A 16,307-nucleotide genomic window follows, 5' to 3' on the forward strand; every position below is an offset into this window, starting at 1 on the left:
GCAGGATTGGGAACACTGAAAATACTATTAATTATGACTTGAGAATTCAGGTCTGGAAGAGATCACACAGATGGAACAGTTAGGCAAAAAAGCCAAGGGTGAGTTAAATGCAGTAGTTATAACACAATCTGATGCTGCAGGGGATCTCAGCTACTGTCTGCCCAAATTTTCATCTTCATGCACTGGAGAAATGCTTCTTATTTGCTTCCCCAGGTGAGAGAAATTCCCTGGCTCGATTCCCTTGCTGTCTGTATATTCATCTAGCAGCCAGAGAAGAGGTTTGCTTTGATTTGGGAGTCCGTTACACCGTGATAACAAGATTGCTTCAAGGAACATGTTCTGGTACGTACAACATGCTCTTACCTGTACTAGCTGCACTACCAGCAGTGTGCATATTGCTGGGGAAGTTTAAGCAATGAAAGCAGCAGCTATTCTTGTCTGAGCACAGGGAACAAATGGTCTCTGGTTGAAAAATTTACCACCCTGAAATACAGTTTGTTGTTTTGTGGGTCCAGACCTTCTTGGGGTCCTCTTTAAAATCCTATTCCTACTGAATTTGCAAGAGAATACATATGCCCAACATTGTTAAAATCTTCTAATAACTCCAATGCTGACACACAAGGGCAGCTTTCATAAAGCATGGACTGGAATTTTGGGCCCCATTGAAATCAGTGTCAAAAGTCCTGTTGGCTTCAGTGAGGTCAAGATTTCAGTCATGGTATTGATTCAGCTGCTCCCTTTAAATACAACAGTTTCCAGGTTGTTTCTACAGAAAGTCAATGTCAAGTGTGTTTATTTTGTTTCGAACAACGCAATTTCTTTGCAAATGTAAATATCAGAGAGCCTTTAAATTTCCACAGACAATCTAGGAAGTCTGTCAGCAGCCATGTCTGTGTTTCACATATTTTAACATCTATTCAACGTGAATGGTTGTCTACTGCATGGAAGTTGGGCTATTTTCCCTATTCCTGTACGTGGCCAGGAGGTGGCATTCATGGCTAACAGTTACAGCAACCAGAACACTCTCTCTTTGCATATAAGGGGAGAGAAAAGGGTTTCTTAGTACAGCAGCAGCTACTCAATTAACCACAATGCTTAAATTAACACAATAAATTTGATTTATGCATTCATTGTTTTATAAGGAGGGGTAGAGTTATCTGGTAGTAGCCGTTAATCTTCATGATGAGACAACAGGGACCTGGAAAGTTGTATTCATCTTCCTATAAGTATTTGTTAGTCAAATCCTTGTCTTCAGCTCTATCATTTTATCCTTCAAAATAAACCAGTTTTCAATCTTTTTTTTTTTTTTTTTTTTTTTTTTTTTTTTTTTTTTTTACCACTCTAACACCCACTGTTATCAGAACAGTTAGGAAATTTAAGGAAAAAGTTGAATTTTATCTACTCAGTGAATCTTAATCAGATTTTTCAAAGTCTGATCATTCCGGTTTGTGATCGTTGGTCTGTGGAGTATTGCCATATTTAACATCTGTGACACATCATGCCTTTCCTGTTGCCTCATTTATCGACAACATGTGATGATTCCCAGATGTTCAAACATGGCAGATCCCAAAAGACCTATTAAATTACACTGAAAACAAAACAATGTCCTTGCAATAGAAGTTTTGTTAAAACTAGGTATGTCTGAATATTCACAAGCTTGCTACAAGGTACTTACTTATTGATATTCAATTGCTATTAACCATTGGTCACATTGTTTGAAATGTCCACACCGTGTTAAGGACTCATTGTAACAAGCGTGGATACAACTTTTTGCTCTGCTCAATGAAGTTAAATTGGGCCTATGCTTATACAAGAAGAAGTTGAGCCACTGGATTTATTTACCATTTGTTTCCCTTTTTTACATACAAGACAGATGTGTGTTTTTTAGATTTTTACTCATCTTTCTTGGTGATTATGTTTCTACCTGCTAAAGCTGAATAAATCATTATGAAAGAAGCTTGCACATCACATCCTGTAAGCAAGGCAAGGTAGCATGCGTTGTTCTTCAGCGCATTCTTTTTCCACTGTAAAGTTTTATTTTCTTCATTGTGAAGACCAGAACTTTTAAAGAATATTTAAAGTTCTGTCCTGTAATAAAGAGCAGCGATATGAAATTCTGAGTTGGATTTCATAGAGTACATGTGATCCAGTTCACACCACAGTGCTACGATGTTCTGCTTCAAAGGACTCATCAGCAGATCCAGTACAGTACTTCCAACACAAAGACGAGAATCCTTGACGCTTCCAGAAGCTGGCATTAGTATCCTCGTGACACTGCAGTTTCAGATTTCTCCCTGGCTGTGGCATTGTCAACAATGAGAATGTCAGTATTTTTGAATGAAATGAGGCAGCTCTGTGCAACACTGGGTAGCTGTATTTTGACATGTGAAATAGCAGCACAGAACTCAGGTGCAATTTTCTGAAGGGAGAGAGGCATTTCTGCACATTATCACATCAATCCATTTTAAGTTTCAGGGTTTTTTTTTGTCACATTCTTCTGTAGGAAGACACAACTTTAGAATGGCTAGTAAAAAAAGTGGAGTCTGTTTGGGCATCCATGTCTGTATTCTAAATTACAGAGATAACTCATTTCTGTTAAACACTGTAGAGTTGTCTGTGAACACTGACTTCCTGGATACATATTAATAGTAACAGTTATTATTTTTACTGCTATCAGAAGCAATATAGGCTGATCCTCTTGATCCTCCAACCAGGATCTGTTCAGGTATCCATATCATATACTCTGCAAGATCACCATTGCAATTTTCTGTACAAGCTGCAGTGTAACTGAACAGCACATGCAGAAGAAAAGGCTGTTGTGTTCTCTTCAAAATTAGAATACCTATTCATAGCATACACATATGTAACATTAAAAATATCAGTCTAGATTTTAAGTTCATCTAAGTTATTTATATGCCTTTTAGAAAGAAACATGTAAGTTGAACCATATTTATTAACTAATGGCATAAGACCTAACATGCTTTCTTCTTTTGTTGACACTTGCAGAACAAGGAATTCAAAAATGAAGATAGAGAGTACCCACAGAATCATGGAGGTTCATGTAGAAAACAAACACAGGAAGGGGATGAGACAAAAAGCAAAGATGTGGATAATGGTAAGGCAATACATATGGAAATTCTGCTTGAGAAGAACAAACGCAAATGCCAAAAACAATTCACTTGCTACATTAAGTTAGAAGATCTGGATAGCAAACATAAGCATCCAAAACAAATGAAGCAGGTTAGCCAGAGTGTCTACCGGCCCCAAGGTCACACAGTCCTGCTCCAGCTGCCAGCAGTGTCCGTGTGGAACAGGGAGCTTTCCAAATTCTGGCCAGTGCTGGCTGCATAGAGAAGACTATCAGCTTTTTTTCCCTTTTCTGTGAAGCGTACATTGCAGTGCAAAGCCACAACAGGAACACCTGAATCAGCACTGCAAGTGCTATGATGTGCAGAACTGCTTATGGTCTAGAAGCAAAATCCTAACATTAGTCTGCTCCTCCCATACCTGTACATGAACACATTTTCCTAATTCCTTTTTGTTATTTTGTTTTAAAGATTTCTTTTTCATCTAAGTATGTATTACTTCATTTAATTGTCAATACTCTGCAGGAGGGTCAGTTCAGTTCAAGATTATCTTCTTTCTATAGCCGTGGAACCAAATGAAGTTCTCACATGTTTAGAATAGGACACAATCTTATACTCAAGCCAAATTAATTTTCAAAGCTTTCTGTAAGTCCCCTCTTGCAGAGTTTTTTTCTTTCAAGTATCAAATTCTACTTGGTCCATTGCCTTTAAGTGTTTCATACAAAAGATTGTATATCGTCTCTGTCATGCCCAAGTTCAGGGAGCAATAGTGTTCACTGTACACTCCCCTTCCTTTTCCTTCATGGGAACACTAGCTTGGTGCTACTTTGCTTGGTGCTGATTCCAAGAGATGCCATGTTTACCATCTGTGTTCTTCCTTCTTATCAGATGCTAGGTAGGTTGGAAGGAGGAGTCAACAAATAATTTTGGTACTGTAATGGACTTACCAAAATAGTTTGGCTCAAAAAATTTCCCTATGTGTTCTACTGGATCTTATAACTTGGTGAAAAATGCATTGAATAAAACCCCAGATACTGTCACAGCCCATCAGTTGGGTACACTTCAGATGTACCATTCCATGAAAATCAGACTTGCCCAACCATGCCAGTGAGCTCCACTAATGTCATACCTGCTACTTAGACTTGGGATAATCCATCTGTGCAATACAAACTGTTTTTCAGAAATATATATATATTTATTTTGCTCTCCTTCTCCAATGCCATATTTTGAAGTTAAAGAATGGGAAATTAGACTTCTTCAACATGTAGATATTTCTCTCAATGACCCTGCTTTTGGTAAGCAGTGACATGGTTACTCAGTAGGCTGTTTTCCCCTGGAGCTATTCTTGTCCTGTATCAGATGAACACATCCAAAGTCTCCTTCCAATGCCACCCGTAAAAACTATTGCCAGGTAAGTGAATGCACAGCACCTTGTTTTGAATATTTAAGTTGTACGGAATAAGCGTTTTACTTATAGTCAGCATGGCCTGGAATCAAGTGCCATAGAACTTCATCACAAACTTATCTTTCTCCCCTTTTTGATGTTTTCTTTGGTGGCAGTAAATACTGAAGACCCAGATCAAATCTGACTATCAGATTTCTCATATTTTTTAAGAGACGTTCAAGTAAACATGGATATGATTGGCTTCAGTTTGCAAGAAATATCAACTGCCAAGCTGTCTCTAGATCTTTTTTTATAAATATTACCAGTTCTTATTTTACTCAAAACCCAATACTTCACATGGCTACTATTGCAATTTCAACTCTTAAAACTTCTTCATTGGAAACCAAATGCCTGTGAGGTTGTTTGCTTTTATCGGAATCATTTTCAGAAGGAATTCCTGCAGGCTGGTTTTTTACAAAGCAGTAGCCACACTGAAATCCAAGCGAATTACAAATGCACCCACTCATCCAGATACCTATGTTGCTAGAATTTCACAGGACCGATTTCCAAGCCCAATTCTACCACATAAGCAGCCAGCACATATTTTCCAGTCACCACTGTGATTCGAATCCAGTTAGGAGTTCTCGGTTTGTACCAAGTTCACCATCCTTTTTAAAACAATAATATGTTGGAGCACCATCTGTAGATCTCAAGTACTTTGAAATTTCTGGAGTGGTGGAATTGCAGTTGTTTAAATACCTACATATCTAGAACTCTTTTCCCAAAGGCCCCCTGTTTCCCAGGCTCTGCAAAGTATTCTTTCACCATGCCGGCATAGTACTATATTCTGGCCTGCCTTTGGTTTGTAACAGTTCTTTTTAACAGAAGTTCCTTTTCTACCATGTCATCACTGAGCTGTACCACTTCCTGGAGTTTTTATTCTGTTTATGATTTCCCTCATTTTACAGATTGGATTAGCAACATTTCTGAAAACATCAAGAATGTTACCCAGCAAATCAAAGTCCCTTTTTCCATCATGTATAGCCATCTGTGGTTATAAAGCCCTTAGATATTGCTTACCCAGCCTGACTGACTACAAGCTGTAACTTTAGCTTATATCTGAACAGAACACCAGCCTTTTTCAGAGTGTCTCTACCAAATCATTAACACCTGGGCCACTCAAGTTGGATCTTAATTAATTTTTCACCTTGTCTGTACCATCATGCAATTAGCCTATGAACGTGGATTTCCACAGGGCATTTCCCACTTGCAGATTATTGTATCACTACAGCAGAAACAACACACCTCCTACCCTTAGGGTAACACTGGATGAAAAGATGGAGCTGTGGACATATTACCTTACTCAAGTTTTTATCTAATCGAATTTCACAGCTAGCAGCTGCAGTGACTATAATCCATCGGTTCTCCTGCACGGTCACTTGTTTTAAGTTCCTTTCTTCCTTCTGGTTCCCCCTTTCTTCCAGCCAAAGATTAGCCAGAGCTTTCTCCTCATTCCATGGTACGCTCAGAGTTTGCTTTAATACAATGTACAAAACTCCAATTTCTCAGTTCAGGCCTTGTTTTCTCTCTTCTCAGCACCTCCGGCTCTCTCAAAACAGCTCATTTCATTTCTGCCAGCTGTGACCTCTCCAAATGCCTCACTAATTCACGCCGTACCAGACCTGGCCTGGGCAGTGAGCACCGTGCTGCGTTTTGATTAGGAAGAACACTTGGTGCTGAAATCAGGTGCCTGTGGTGTAATCATGTTACCGTGTAATGAGGCTGAAAGCTCCTTCCCTCCCCACTAAGTGCCATCAGGCAGCACGATGACTGCAGATTTCTTTCAAGTATTACTCAGTCCAAAAACCTGAGAGGACTTTTCCTTACAATTTGTCTTCTGTAGGGGGTTAACTGGTTATCCTCATCGCTTTCTCTTTTGTTGCTTTTGCCTCTGCAGTACAAAGCGCCTTTTGTAAAATAGTAGCCAGCAGGAGTTCCTTAACTCACGGACAAGTCTGTCTTGATACTTGTATCAGGGGTGTGCAATTGTGGCAGGTGGGACAGAGGTTCCTTTCTCCTAATTTATAGTAGAACAATTACCCTAATTCTTTTTTCTTTTTTACTTTTTAAAAATTATTATTATTATTATTGTTTCCTTGGCCTCACTGCTGTTATAAAGAGGTCCCTGGAGGTTTTCAAGAAGAGAGTAGATGTGGCACTGAGACATGGGTTAGTGGGCAGTGTGATGGGCTGATGGTTGGGCTAAATGACCTTAGTGGTGTTTTCCAATCTTAACTATTCTATGAGTGTGTGAGCTAATTGTAACACGCTCTGGAAACGCCTCGCTCACACAAGTCAGTGAAACCCGCAGGCTGCCACTGAGAACTCTGCCACCCTGCAAGCACCCAAGGCTCTCTCTGAGCACCTCCCAGCTCCATCACTGCCAAGTGACCTTGTGGCCAGGGCCCAGCGCCACTGCTTTACTGGGGGGACACGACCACCCCTACCTATGGGTACACTGCTGACCCACAACCACACGTAAGCGTGTGATCGCTCCATCCTGCAGCAGCCAGGCACACGGCTGAGCCACCCATCTGTGCGGCTCTCCTGGCCTTCCTGATGCTCCTTTAGAAATAATAATAACTAAAAAATAGCCAAGCCACAGAGTGGGTTTATTCTGCTGCACAGCCCCAAGCAGTCACGCTCTGGTCTGCTGCAGTAGCTTTCACGCACTAAGAGCATCCATGTAATTAAGATGCCGCGTAGCAGTGAGACGTACATAGAGGAAAGCAGGCCATAGCCGGGCCCAGCAGGCAGCCGAACCCCGCGTGGCTCAGCCGCGCAGCGCTACGCCCCCCCGGCAGCGCAGTGCGGGCCGAACCCGCCGGCCCTGCGGTCTTCGCGCAACACCGTAGCGTGGGCGTCTTCGAGCGCTCAATTTGCATAGTCCCTCACGCGCGTCCAATGGGCGGGCGACTCCGGCTGTGTCATTTGCATGGGCACGAGCGGCGGCCAATGGGGTGGTAACGCTGAGCCCGTTCGGAACGCGATGTTTCCACCCGCGCGGGGCGCCGGGGCCGGCGGTGCGGGTGACACAGCGAGAGGCCGCGGATCGCTGCCCGGAGCCGCCACCCGCCGGCAGCCGCCTCGGGGTACGCGCTCCGCGGGGAGCCGCCCGCGGCGGAAGGATGTCCGTGGCGGGGCTTAAGAAGCAGTTTCACAAAGCCAGCCAGGTAAGGGAGGGGTGGCGACGGCGGGCTGTGCTCGGAGGAGCGGCTCTCTCGGGTTCTCCCTCTGTTTGGGTGCTGGCATCGCCCCCCGCCACCCCAGGGCGCGTCCTTTGGTTGCAGGGTAGCAGCTGCACCGCCGGCCCCATCTCTCTGGGTGCCCCGCAGCCGCCCGACGGGAGCGTGAGAGGCCGGCGATCCCTGCCCTCCCATCTCCCGGGGCCCGGCTCTTCGCTTCCAGTTATTGATTTTGTTACTGGTATTTCTTTCGTGCTGTTCTGGGTTCGTGCCCTGTGGCCTCAGTTAAAGATGGGGGCTGCGAGGTACCAGCTGTCGCCACGGAGTTCGTTGTTGTTCTCTCCCACCAACTCCCGCTGTTTCCCTACCTGGCATACCACGCATCTGTCCTATAGGGGGTACCCTGCTTTTCTAGAGTTTTCCCTCCTCCTCTGGATGCTGTACTCAAATCTTTTCCTGAGCCTTCATCTTCTCTCTGTTCTCCCGGTGCAGCTTTCCCAGTTTCCCTTCCTGCAGTGCTGCATAGTGGGCTTCTCCAGTGGAAGAGTTTGAGCTCCCCAGAGATTTGTCCTCCTGTTGGCTCTCCTTAATGATGATGCCAATACTGACGAGTTCCATAACTCGTTCGGCCAAGCTGGCAGCTGCTCCTGCTTGGAGCACAGGAAATAAAGGCTCAGAGCCGCTGAGCTGCCTTTCTGCAGGTCCTCCTGCAGATAGCTGGGGTCTGTACAGCTCAGATGTGACTTTGGTTGGATATTGACACAGTGAATAATTCTATCTAGCATTTATTGTCAGTAGTGTTATTTCTTCTGTGCTATGTATCAATCTCAAGGAATGCCATGTACCTAGATATTTAGTCATCTTTCATTGCCTCTTTGCAGAAATGAGGGTTCTCTGGGTAAACAAACCCAAGGACGGCTTAGCAAAGGCTTTGGTTTGTTCTGCACCCACTGTACTGTAAGTGGTGCAGCCTTTGCTGTGCCGAGTTGGTAACACAGATGGTATTTTAGTGCAGAAGTTAAAGAGGTAACCACAACAAATGCTTCCAGTCTGATGGCTGCCACCAGTGTGGCAGGTTGCTTAATCTGGGCACGTACACATAGCAAAGAACTAAATAACTGAGGGGGAGGCTGCTGAAGGTAGCATTGGTGGCAGAACGGAATAGAAGGATATATTGAACTCACCTGGCTATTTCCTGAAATGCTGTGGTATGTCTTCCAGTGTTCATTGCAGTAGGAAAAGGGGATGCGTAAGTCTAATATTTGATAATGTTCTTCATCTTATGCCAAATGTAAAGTTTCCATTCATTCTCAAATGGAGAAATGAGCATGCAATGTAAAGGAAGCAGATCGGAATAACCTCTCCTTCGAGAAGGAAATGTTCCTTAATAGGACATGCTCGTGTGGGAGAAAAGCTGATATTGGAACTGGATTTATTTTTTTATTATTTTATTTTTTTGGTGCTTAAGAAAACACGCTGCACTTCTTAAGAGTTCATTCTGGAAGACTTCAGATAAGACATTGAGCAAAATAGTATAAAAATACATAAAAGTACATAGAAAATAATTGTGGAAAGTAGCAGAAAATGGGACGGTAAGGGCACGCGTAACAGAAATATCAGTACTCCATCTTTTAGCTTAATTCTTTTGCACGATGCTAAAACAAGCGAATGCAGAGATCTCTCAGCAGGATGTTTTATGAATCTCTGAAGTACTGTAGGATCACTTAAGGAGGTGTATATATTTGTGTACTGAAAGGCCAAGAGATGCCAAGGGTAACTGCTAACAGCAGACACAGGCATGGCTTGGGAAAAGAACAAAATTAATTCCTTGCTTTAATGTTCCCGAAGGAGAATGGGGGCAGATGACAAAACTGGCGAATTTCCCAGAGGACGCTGAGGAATACTGAGGGGAATGAGAATTGTGCCAGGACGTGATTGAAGGAGAATATTTGAAGGTTGGCAGAACCTAGAGACAAAAAAAAATCTCAAGGATGAAGCAAGTGGGTTAGGAGAGTCTGTATTTAACAAAATAATTCAAAAATGTCACTGCTTTGATATTTACTCACAAGATCTCTATATTTTCAGAAGATAATATTTCCATGCTACAACAGACATCTATTCAACTGAAATAACGCACAGTTCCAACTGACATATAGACTGATGTAGATCTAAAGTTATAGACCATACAGTTATAGAATAGATCCAAACACATCTTTTAGTGTAGCATTTCTAACAGCCACTCACTTGTTGCAGAACTGTTTGTTTGGGGTTTTTTTTTTGTTGTTAATTTTTTTTTCCAGGGGAAATTCATTTGCTGTATGCCTTGCTTTAGACTCTGGGGTAAAAAAAAGGAACCAATACTTTTGATTTTATGTGTACAATTGAGGTTCATTGGTTTATTCCTTCTGGGATGTTTGTCTGACGCATGCCAATGTGGTTCAGCAGTCAGCTTTGTATGACTCCTAAAGCCCTCACCCAAACTCAGTCATAACATGCTGTTATGTCCCTGGTGTCCTAAGAAGTCCCTGTGTCTCCATGTTTGCAATCCATAAACTCACAATAGGAGTTCTTTATGGTTTTCTCCTGGGTTTTTGTACCCAGCTGTACTTCTTTCATCCCTGAACACTGTGTGTGTGTGTGTGGGGGGGGGTTTTCACCTGTTTAGGTGCAGGGGTTGGAAGGCAGCTCTGAGTCATGGGTGTTTGTTTACATTGCTGCAGTGATGTTTGAGCTATTTGTGCACTGCAATACCTGAAGGGGCAATTGCAGTCCTGCATCTCTACCCTAACAATTGCTTTATCGGGGATGCAGAAGTGATAGACCCAAAACAGGCTGTATGTCTGTGGTGTAACAGATAATGGCTTTCAGGAATGCTAGAAATAGTTTTACTGTGCTTACTACGTAGACTGTAAGTTTGAATTGAAATATTCAAGTCAATGTATTTTCAAATAGATTTTTTTCTTTTTTCTAAATTAGCCTCTGGGGAGTTCTGTTCTCAATAGAATATTTGCCTCCTGTCACTTTCAGATGCTGACATATCTGTTTTCCTGTTGTTGATGTGCAGCCTTTGATGCAGGTGGGTGGATCTCCTTGCGGCTGCACACATGGGACAGCACAGGCAGTGGGAGGGCTGCACTTTCTGATGCTCACCAGGAGTATTTTTAGAGTGCCATTCTGTTTAGAAAAACTGTAAGTGCACAGAGTGGATAGGATGGCCTTCCTAGTCAGCAGGTGCTGCTGTAGCATCTGCTGTGTTCTATCGGCTCAGTCAGGCTGGTGTCTCAGTGCTGTGATGTGGGACCCTTTCAAATCAGGAGGCTGTGTGCTGGGAGCCTCCCTTCCCTGGGGTGTTCTGAGTGCTCAGCCATGATGCTGCTGTAAGAAATCTGTTGGTGACCTTAAATTCATATTTTGTCTTTTTTCTTTTTAATTAGGTGTGTTAGAAGTCTGTCTATACCAGCAGTCTCAGTATCAACAGATTATTCATAGTGCATTTCTTAGGCTTGGCTCCTCAGAGGCTGTAGAAATCAATACTTTTTTTTGTGGAACACATGACTGCAGTTATTGTGAATATCTTGTTTGCAATGTAAGCGTGAGCAGTGATTGTAAATGAGTGCAGATTGGCTTCTTAAACCCCTTCTAACTGCTAGTGAAGAAAAGAAAAAAAGGACAGCGTTGTTCAGGTGTTGGCTCTTCTGCCTATAGGTGAGCATAAAGGTGAAGAGGTTTTCTAAGCAAAGCTGAGTTGGTACAACATTTTTGACTTCTAAAAGTGGTTTAGCTTATATGCTCTGGGCACTCCTCTCGTATTGTCCTGAATGGCATTTGTCTTTTCAAGTAGTGCATCTGTCATCTGTTTGTAGCAATGTTTTTGAAGGCCTTTTTCTATTGTGTGTGCTTGATTTTTTTGTTCCTTGGCTTTTGGCTCTCACCAGCAGTTACAAGGATGCTTGTTCTCCCCCAGATTTCTGCTGTTACTCTGTTGATTTATGTGGCATGTTGATCCAATCTGCTGAATTGAAAACCAGATCAGAATGGAGACCTTGTTACCCAGGCAGAATAAATCTTGCTGATTGGGTTTTGTTTGTTGTGCTTTTCTGACAAAATAAAGTTAAAAAAAGTGCTAAGTCAGGGCTTGAACCAGTGATTGAGCACCTGGTGGGAAGGCAGGGCCAACCCAGGGGAGCTCAGGTGCATGCAATGCAATGCAATGCATTTGAGAGACTGGAAGGGGTGCAGCCAGGATCCACCCCTTCCCAGACCTCATTTAAGGGTTGGCAGTGGAGGTGAGGGTAGCTCAGTGGAGATCCCCGCATACCTGAGGCCTTCTGAAGGTGAGCAATTTTTCTTCCTTTGTTTTTGTGTCCTTAGCTGCTGTGTTTGGGCTTGTCCTTATTTGCAGCAGCCTGGGACGTTGCTATCCCACTATTATTGCTGTACTTTCCATCTCATTATAGGATTACAGCATTGTGTTTTGTTTTCCCATTTTTTTTTCCTTGCTGTCGTTGAATAACTAGCCCCGACATAATATATGTCTTTTTCAGGTCCATTTTGACTTTGTCTTAATACACGAAACCTTTGGTTACACAAGTGCTTGCAAACAAACTAAGTACATTAGGAAACTGCGGGAGGGACAGACTTTGCACAAAGAGAACCCGAACTTGCCATTGAGACACCAAAAGGAAGCCTTTACTAACTAGTGACTGGTACGTGCAGATCTATTTCTGTCCTGCAACTAGAAGCTGTTACCATCCAGTCTGTGAGAGATACTGTTTCTTCACATCTACCTTGAATAGGGCACGATGAATCCTGGATCTCAGCAAGGAGACTTTCTGTCCTATTCCTAGATTTTATTACGTTATCTGAGGTACTCTTTTGTAAATCTGTCAGAGTAATAGGGGCAGGATAGTGGAGAAAAGACAGTTTATTGTCAGAGATGTTTTCAAGTGGATAATTATTCCTCTACACGGCTCATAAGGCAGAACAAATCCTCAATCAATGGCAGGGACACAAAATAACATTTCTCTATCTTCTATGTATGTGAGGATACCACACTGGTTGCTGTTGCTCATCTCTACCTGTGTTGTGGCTGGAGACTCCTGTTATGCAATCGGGTAATTACAAAACCGTAGTGCAGATGATGATGCACTGCTCATCTTGTATTCCTGAAATGATGAGAGCAGAGACTGAGGATTTATGTAAGTTTCTGAAGTCTTGTTTGAGGATGGAGTTCTTGCTGGGGTATTCTTTTGTTGTTGATTGGTTTTCCAGGGCCAGCGTGCAGGGCTAATAGGTACTAAATATAAAGATAGCTGTTTGTGGCACTAAGCTGGTTTTCCATATTAAAAACACAAGTCTGGTAGAGTTGGGAGGAGAGGAAAGCTAGCTCTGAAGATTTAGATTTATAGGTATATTTACAATTATATTAACAACTATATTTGTAACGTGCTAAGCAGGCTAGCAGTAAGGCATAACTGTAGGAAAAAGAAATGCTGAGTATTTCAGCCAGCATACAAGTTAGCAAACAACATTTGTGTGCCTCTACAACCTTTAGCAATGCAGCTCTCAAAATCTGCAGGAGTTGGATCATCTGTGCTGCAAGCTGGGAATCCAGCAGTGATGCAGCTACCATTTGGAGGTTGCATGTACCATATGTAAATATAAAAATCTGAATAGCATTGCAGTAGAAAATAGTACAGGATGATGGAGTGGAAGCTGAATTGTCTCCTTGAACACATCTCCTTTTATAGGTTCTTGGCTTTGCTGAAGGGTGTTACACAGGCATCCTGCAAGTTGGAGCTGGAGCCCAGCTCATGCTGTTGTTGCCTGAGTCATCGTGGCACATGCTGGGTAATGCATTGCAGTGCAGATGCTTGAGAGTCCTGCAGTGCTGCAAAACAAATAGATAAGGGAAGTGCAGCAGCACTGTTGTGTTCAGATTTTCTTTAGTGCCGTTTGCTAAGCGTTACTCCAAGTTGCTTTAATATCCTAAGCAGATACAATTCTATCATGAAGTTGTACTCCCTTGTGAAATTTGGGACAGACTCTGAAATGCACATACAGGACAATTTCTGCCTAATTATGCTGATCGGAATCTGGGCTGACTCAATGCAGTGTCTCTTATATAGGCAAAAGCAGCAAAATAGTGTGACAGTAAAACCTCAGCCCAAACACTTGCTTCCTATTGGTGTAAGAGAGCTGTATATGTTCAGTGGTGCGATATAGCTGCAGTTCCAGAGCAAAGTATTACTGAAGAATGGAAGTATTTTTAGTATAGCATGTTGGTGTGGCACAACAGACAAAACTTCCTATTAACATTGGTGTAGCTCAAGTTTTAAAATATGTCCCTTTCTTATACTTTCTGCAGCAAGCCTATAACACTGAAGCTTTGGCTTCTAATGATACTACTAAGATCAATCTGCTTCTATTTATACAGTGCCACTTTCACCCTGGTGTATTGTGCTCATCTAATTCTATGCTGTGTTCCCATTGGTGGGCTGTTTCCTGTCCAGGGAAGGAAGCCACTGCTGCAGTTCTATGACAGGTCAGAGCTGAAGATGTAGGTTCTAACAGTGCTTTTAACAAGTCCAGCTAGGGAAGGACTTATCGAATGTTAGGTTACACCTCCAATTCTGTTTGATAGACTTCTAGTGTCCTATCACTGTATGTGTTTCTATTATTAACGTTATTAAGTTATACATATTGATGGGAGAATATACCCTTTTACTTCCTACAGCATCTCAGATAGCAGCAGCTGTGTATGTGAAACATGACAGTAACTCAGCCTTGCATGTTTTCTATTCAAAGGACAATGCCAAGCCTCTGCTCACTGCTAGTTGTTTTTCAAATTAAATTACGTTTTTGGTGTTTTACCTACGTGTAATGAGCTGCAGTGGCTGTAGGATGTTAGCCTGGTTGGGAACTATGCATGATTATAAGAACTGGGAGCTTTTAATTTGTCAGATTTTCAGGCCTCGTGCATTAAGGTTGTGGATAAAAGGTGGATTTTCTTTTTTTCTTGAAGGAAACAATAGTAAAGCCAGAATAAACAGCCTTAGATAGGAGCACCCCTTATCCCTTTGGAGTGCATTGCAGAGGCAGGTAGATCTCATTCCCATTGTTTTCTCAAGCAGGTGCAGGTAAATAAGGTAGTTGAAGGTGACCTGACTTTGGGGTTAAGGAGAAAGCTAGTGAGAGAACCCAAGTTAGATTCTGTATTTCCAGGCTATAGATGCAATGTCCAGTCCTCAGAAATGGTGTCATTCCATTGACTCAGAGAAAAGTCAGCAGAACTGAAGGTTCCATATTTTCACCTAACAGTTCTGGTTCTAATATCCCCCTGAGACTGGCAAGCAAAGACTTAGAAACTCGGATTTTCAGGTAACAATATCTGCCTAGCAGAGAACAAGTGGAAAGACAATATTAGTGCAGCAAGTGTGTGATTGGAGGTGATAAACTCATTGTTTTGATTCAGAAGTGTGAATTTGCCTTCTGCAGTCCTACTGAGGCAGCTGGGAAGTGAGAGATCCATCACCTGTGCTGTCTGTAAGACCAGAGAGTCCACAGCCATGGGAACACTTTCTTTTTCTCACAGAGAATGTAGCACCTGTTGGCCTGGCTTCTGGTAGGTATGTGTGTGGTGGGGGAATGAAGCCCCATGAAAGTGAGTTATTAATCAAAGTCACTGACTTTTCATCAGATCAGAACCAGCAGTTCCAGTTCTGCTCTCTAGAAATTCCTTCCAAAGAAAATATGATAAGGTTTCTTAAGACAGCAGATGGAATTCTGCTCCTGGTGTAAACTGCTTGGGTGTCTGCCTGGAGGCACTGGATCGTGGCAAGTGCTGCTCACCTTGAAGGTTGGCTGTTTATCATTTTATGGCTTTAACGTCTCAATGCTCCCTACCTGTTTTTTCCATGTAAATTGTAATAAACTTAAAGTACATTCTTTGATGTTGGATGTGGGCTTTTTTTTTTTCCCCATTTCTCTGGGGAAGGGAGGAGGAGCAGCAAACCAAACCTCTTCATTTCCCTGATCTCTCCTGCAGTTCTCCACATGGTCAAAGACTGTTTGCATTGTTTCTCAGTGGAAGAAACTTTCTCCCTCCCTTCTCCTGTTCAGTACAAGTTTAGGGGAAGGAAAATTTCTGTAGAAGGGAGGCACACAAGTAGACTGTAAGCTTAGGCAGGAAAAGAGTTACTTGCAGAAATAGCTTCATGTTTGGGGAAATATGTTGCAAAAGAGACTTCAGTTAAATTGAAATGTATTTGCTGGTACTTGCTCTAGTCAGCAGTTATGCTCTATGGATTTTTCCTCAAGTTATACACTTGGTTGCTTCTTGCTAAGCTCAGTCATACTGAGCATATTCTTCCCTTGCCCCTGAAAAGGGGAAATGGCTTTAAACCTAAAAGAGGGTAGATTGAGGTTAAATGTTAGGGAGAAGCTCTTTACTAAGAGGACGGTGAGACATGGGCTGCCCAGAGCTGTGGGTGCCCCATCCCTGGAGGTACACAAGGCCAGGATGAGTGGGCCCTGGGCAGCTGAGCTGGGGGGCACACAGACCACAGCAGAGATTGGGGATGGGGGGGGGGG

General features: G+C 42.7%; 1 protein-coding gene and 1 long non-coding RNA gene across 3 annotated transcripts in view; both read left to right on the forward strand.

Moving 5' to 3' along the window:
* The window catches only part of LOC121111634, a 42,590-nt gene extending 35,864 nt beyond the window's left edge, over window positions 1-6,726 (forward strand). Inside the window, exons 2-3 of the long non-coding RNA XR_005862790.2 lie at window positions 214-342; window positions 3,007-6,726. This is a non-coding gene — a long non-coding RNA (uncharacterized LOC121111634). The remainder of the gene's footprint in view (window positions 1-213; window positions 343-3,006) is intronic.
* An 817-nt stretch (window positions 6,727-7,543) lies between these two features.
* SH3GL3 (SH3 domain containing GRB2 like 3, endophilin A3) overlaps window positions 7,544-16,307 on the forward strand; it is a 44,033-nt gene continuing 35,269 nt past the window's right edge. For both annotated transcript variants that reach the window (XM_046898885.1, NM_204528.2), the window contains exon 1: window positions 7,544-7,703. Coding sequence is in view for 1 of the 2 variants with exons in the window: in NM_204528.2 (NP_989859.2) it covers window positions 7,659-7,703 (45 nt within the window). In the remaining variant the exon portion in view is untranslated. The remainder of the gene's footprint in view (window positions 7,704-16,307) is intronic.

The sequence above is a fragment of the Gallus gallus genome, chromosome 10 (assembly GCF_016699485.2).
Source record: "Gallus gallus isolate bGalGal1 chromosome 10, bGalGal1.mat.broiler.GRCg7b, whole genome shotgun sequence".
Taxonomy (NCBI): Eukaryota; Metazoa; Chordata; class Aves; order Galliformes; family Phasianidae; genus Gallus; species Gallus gallus.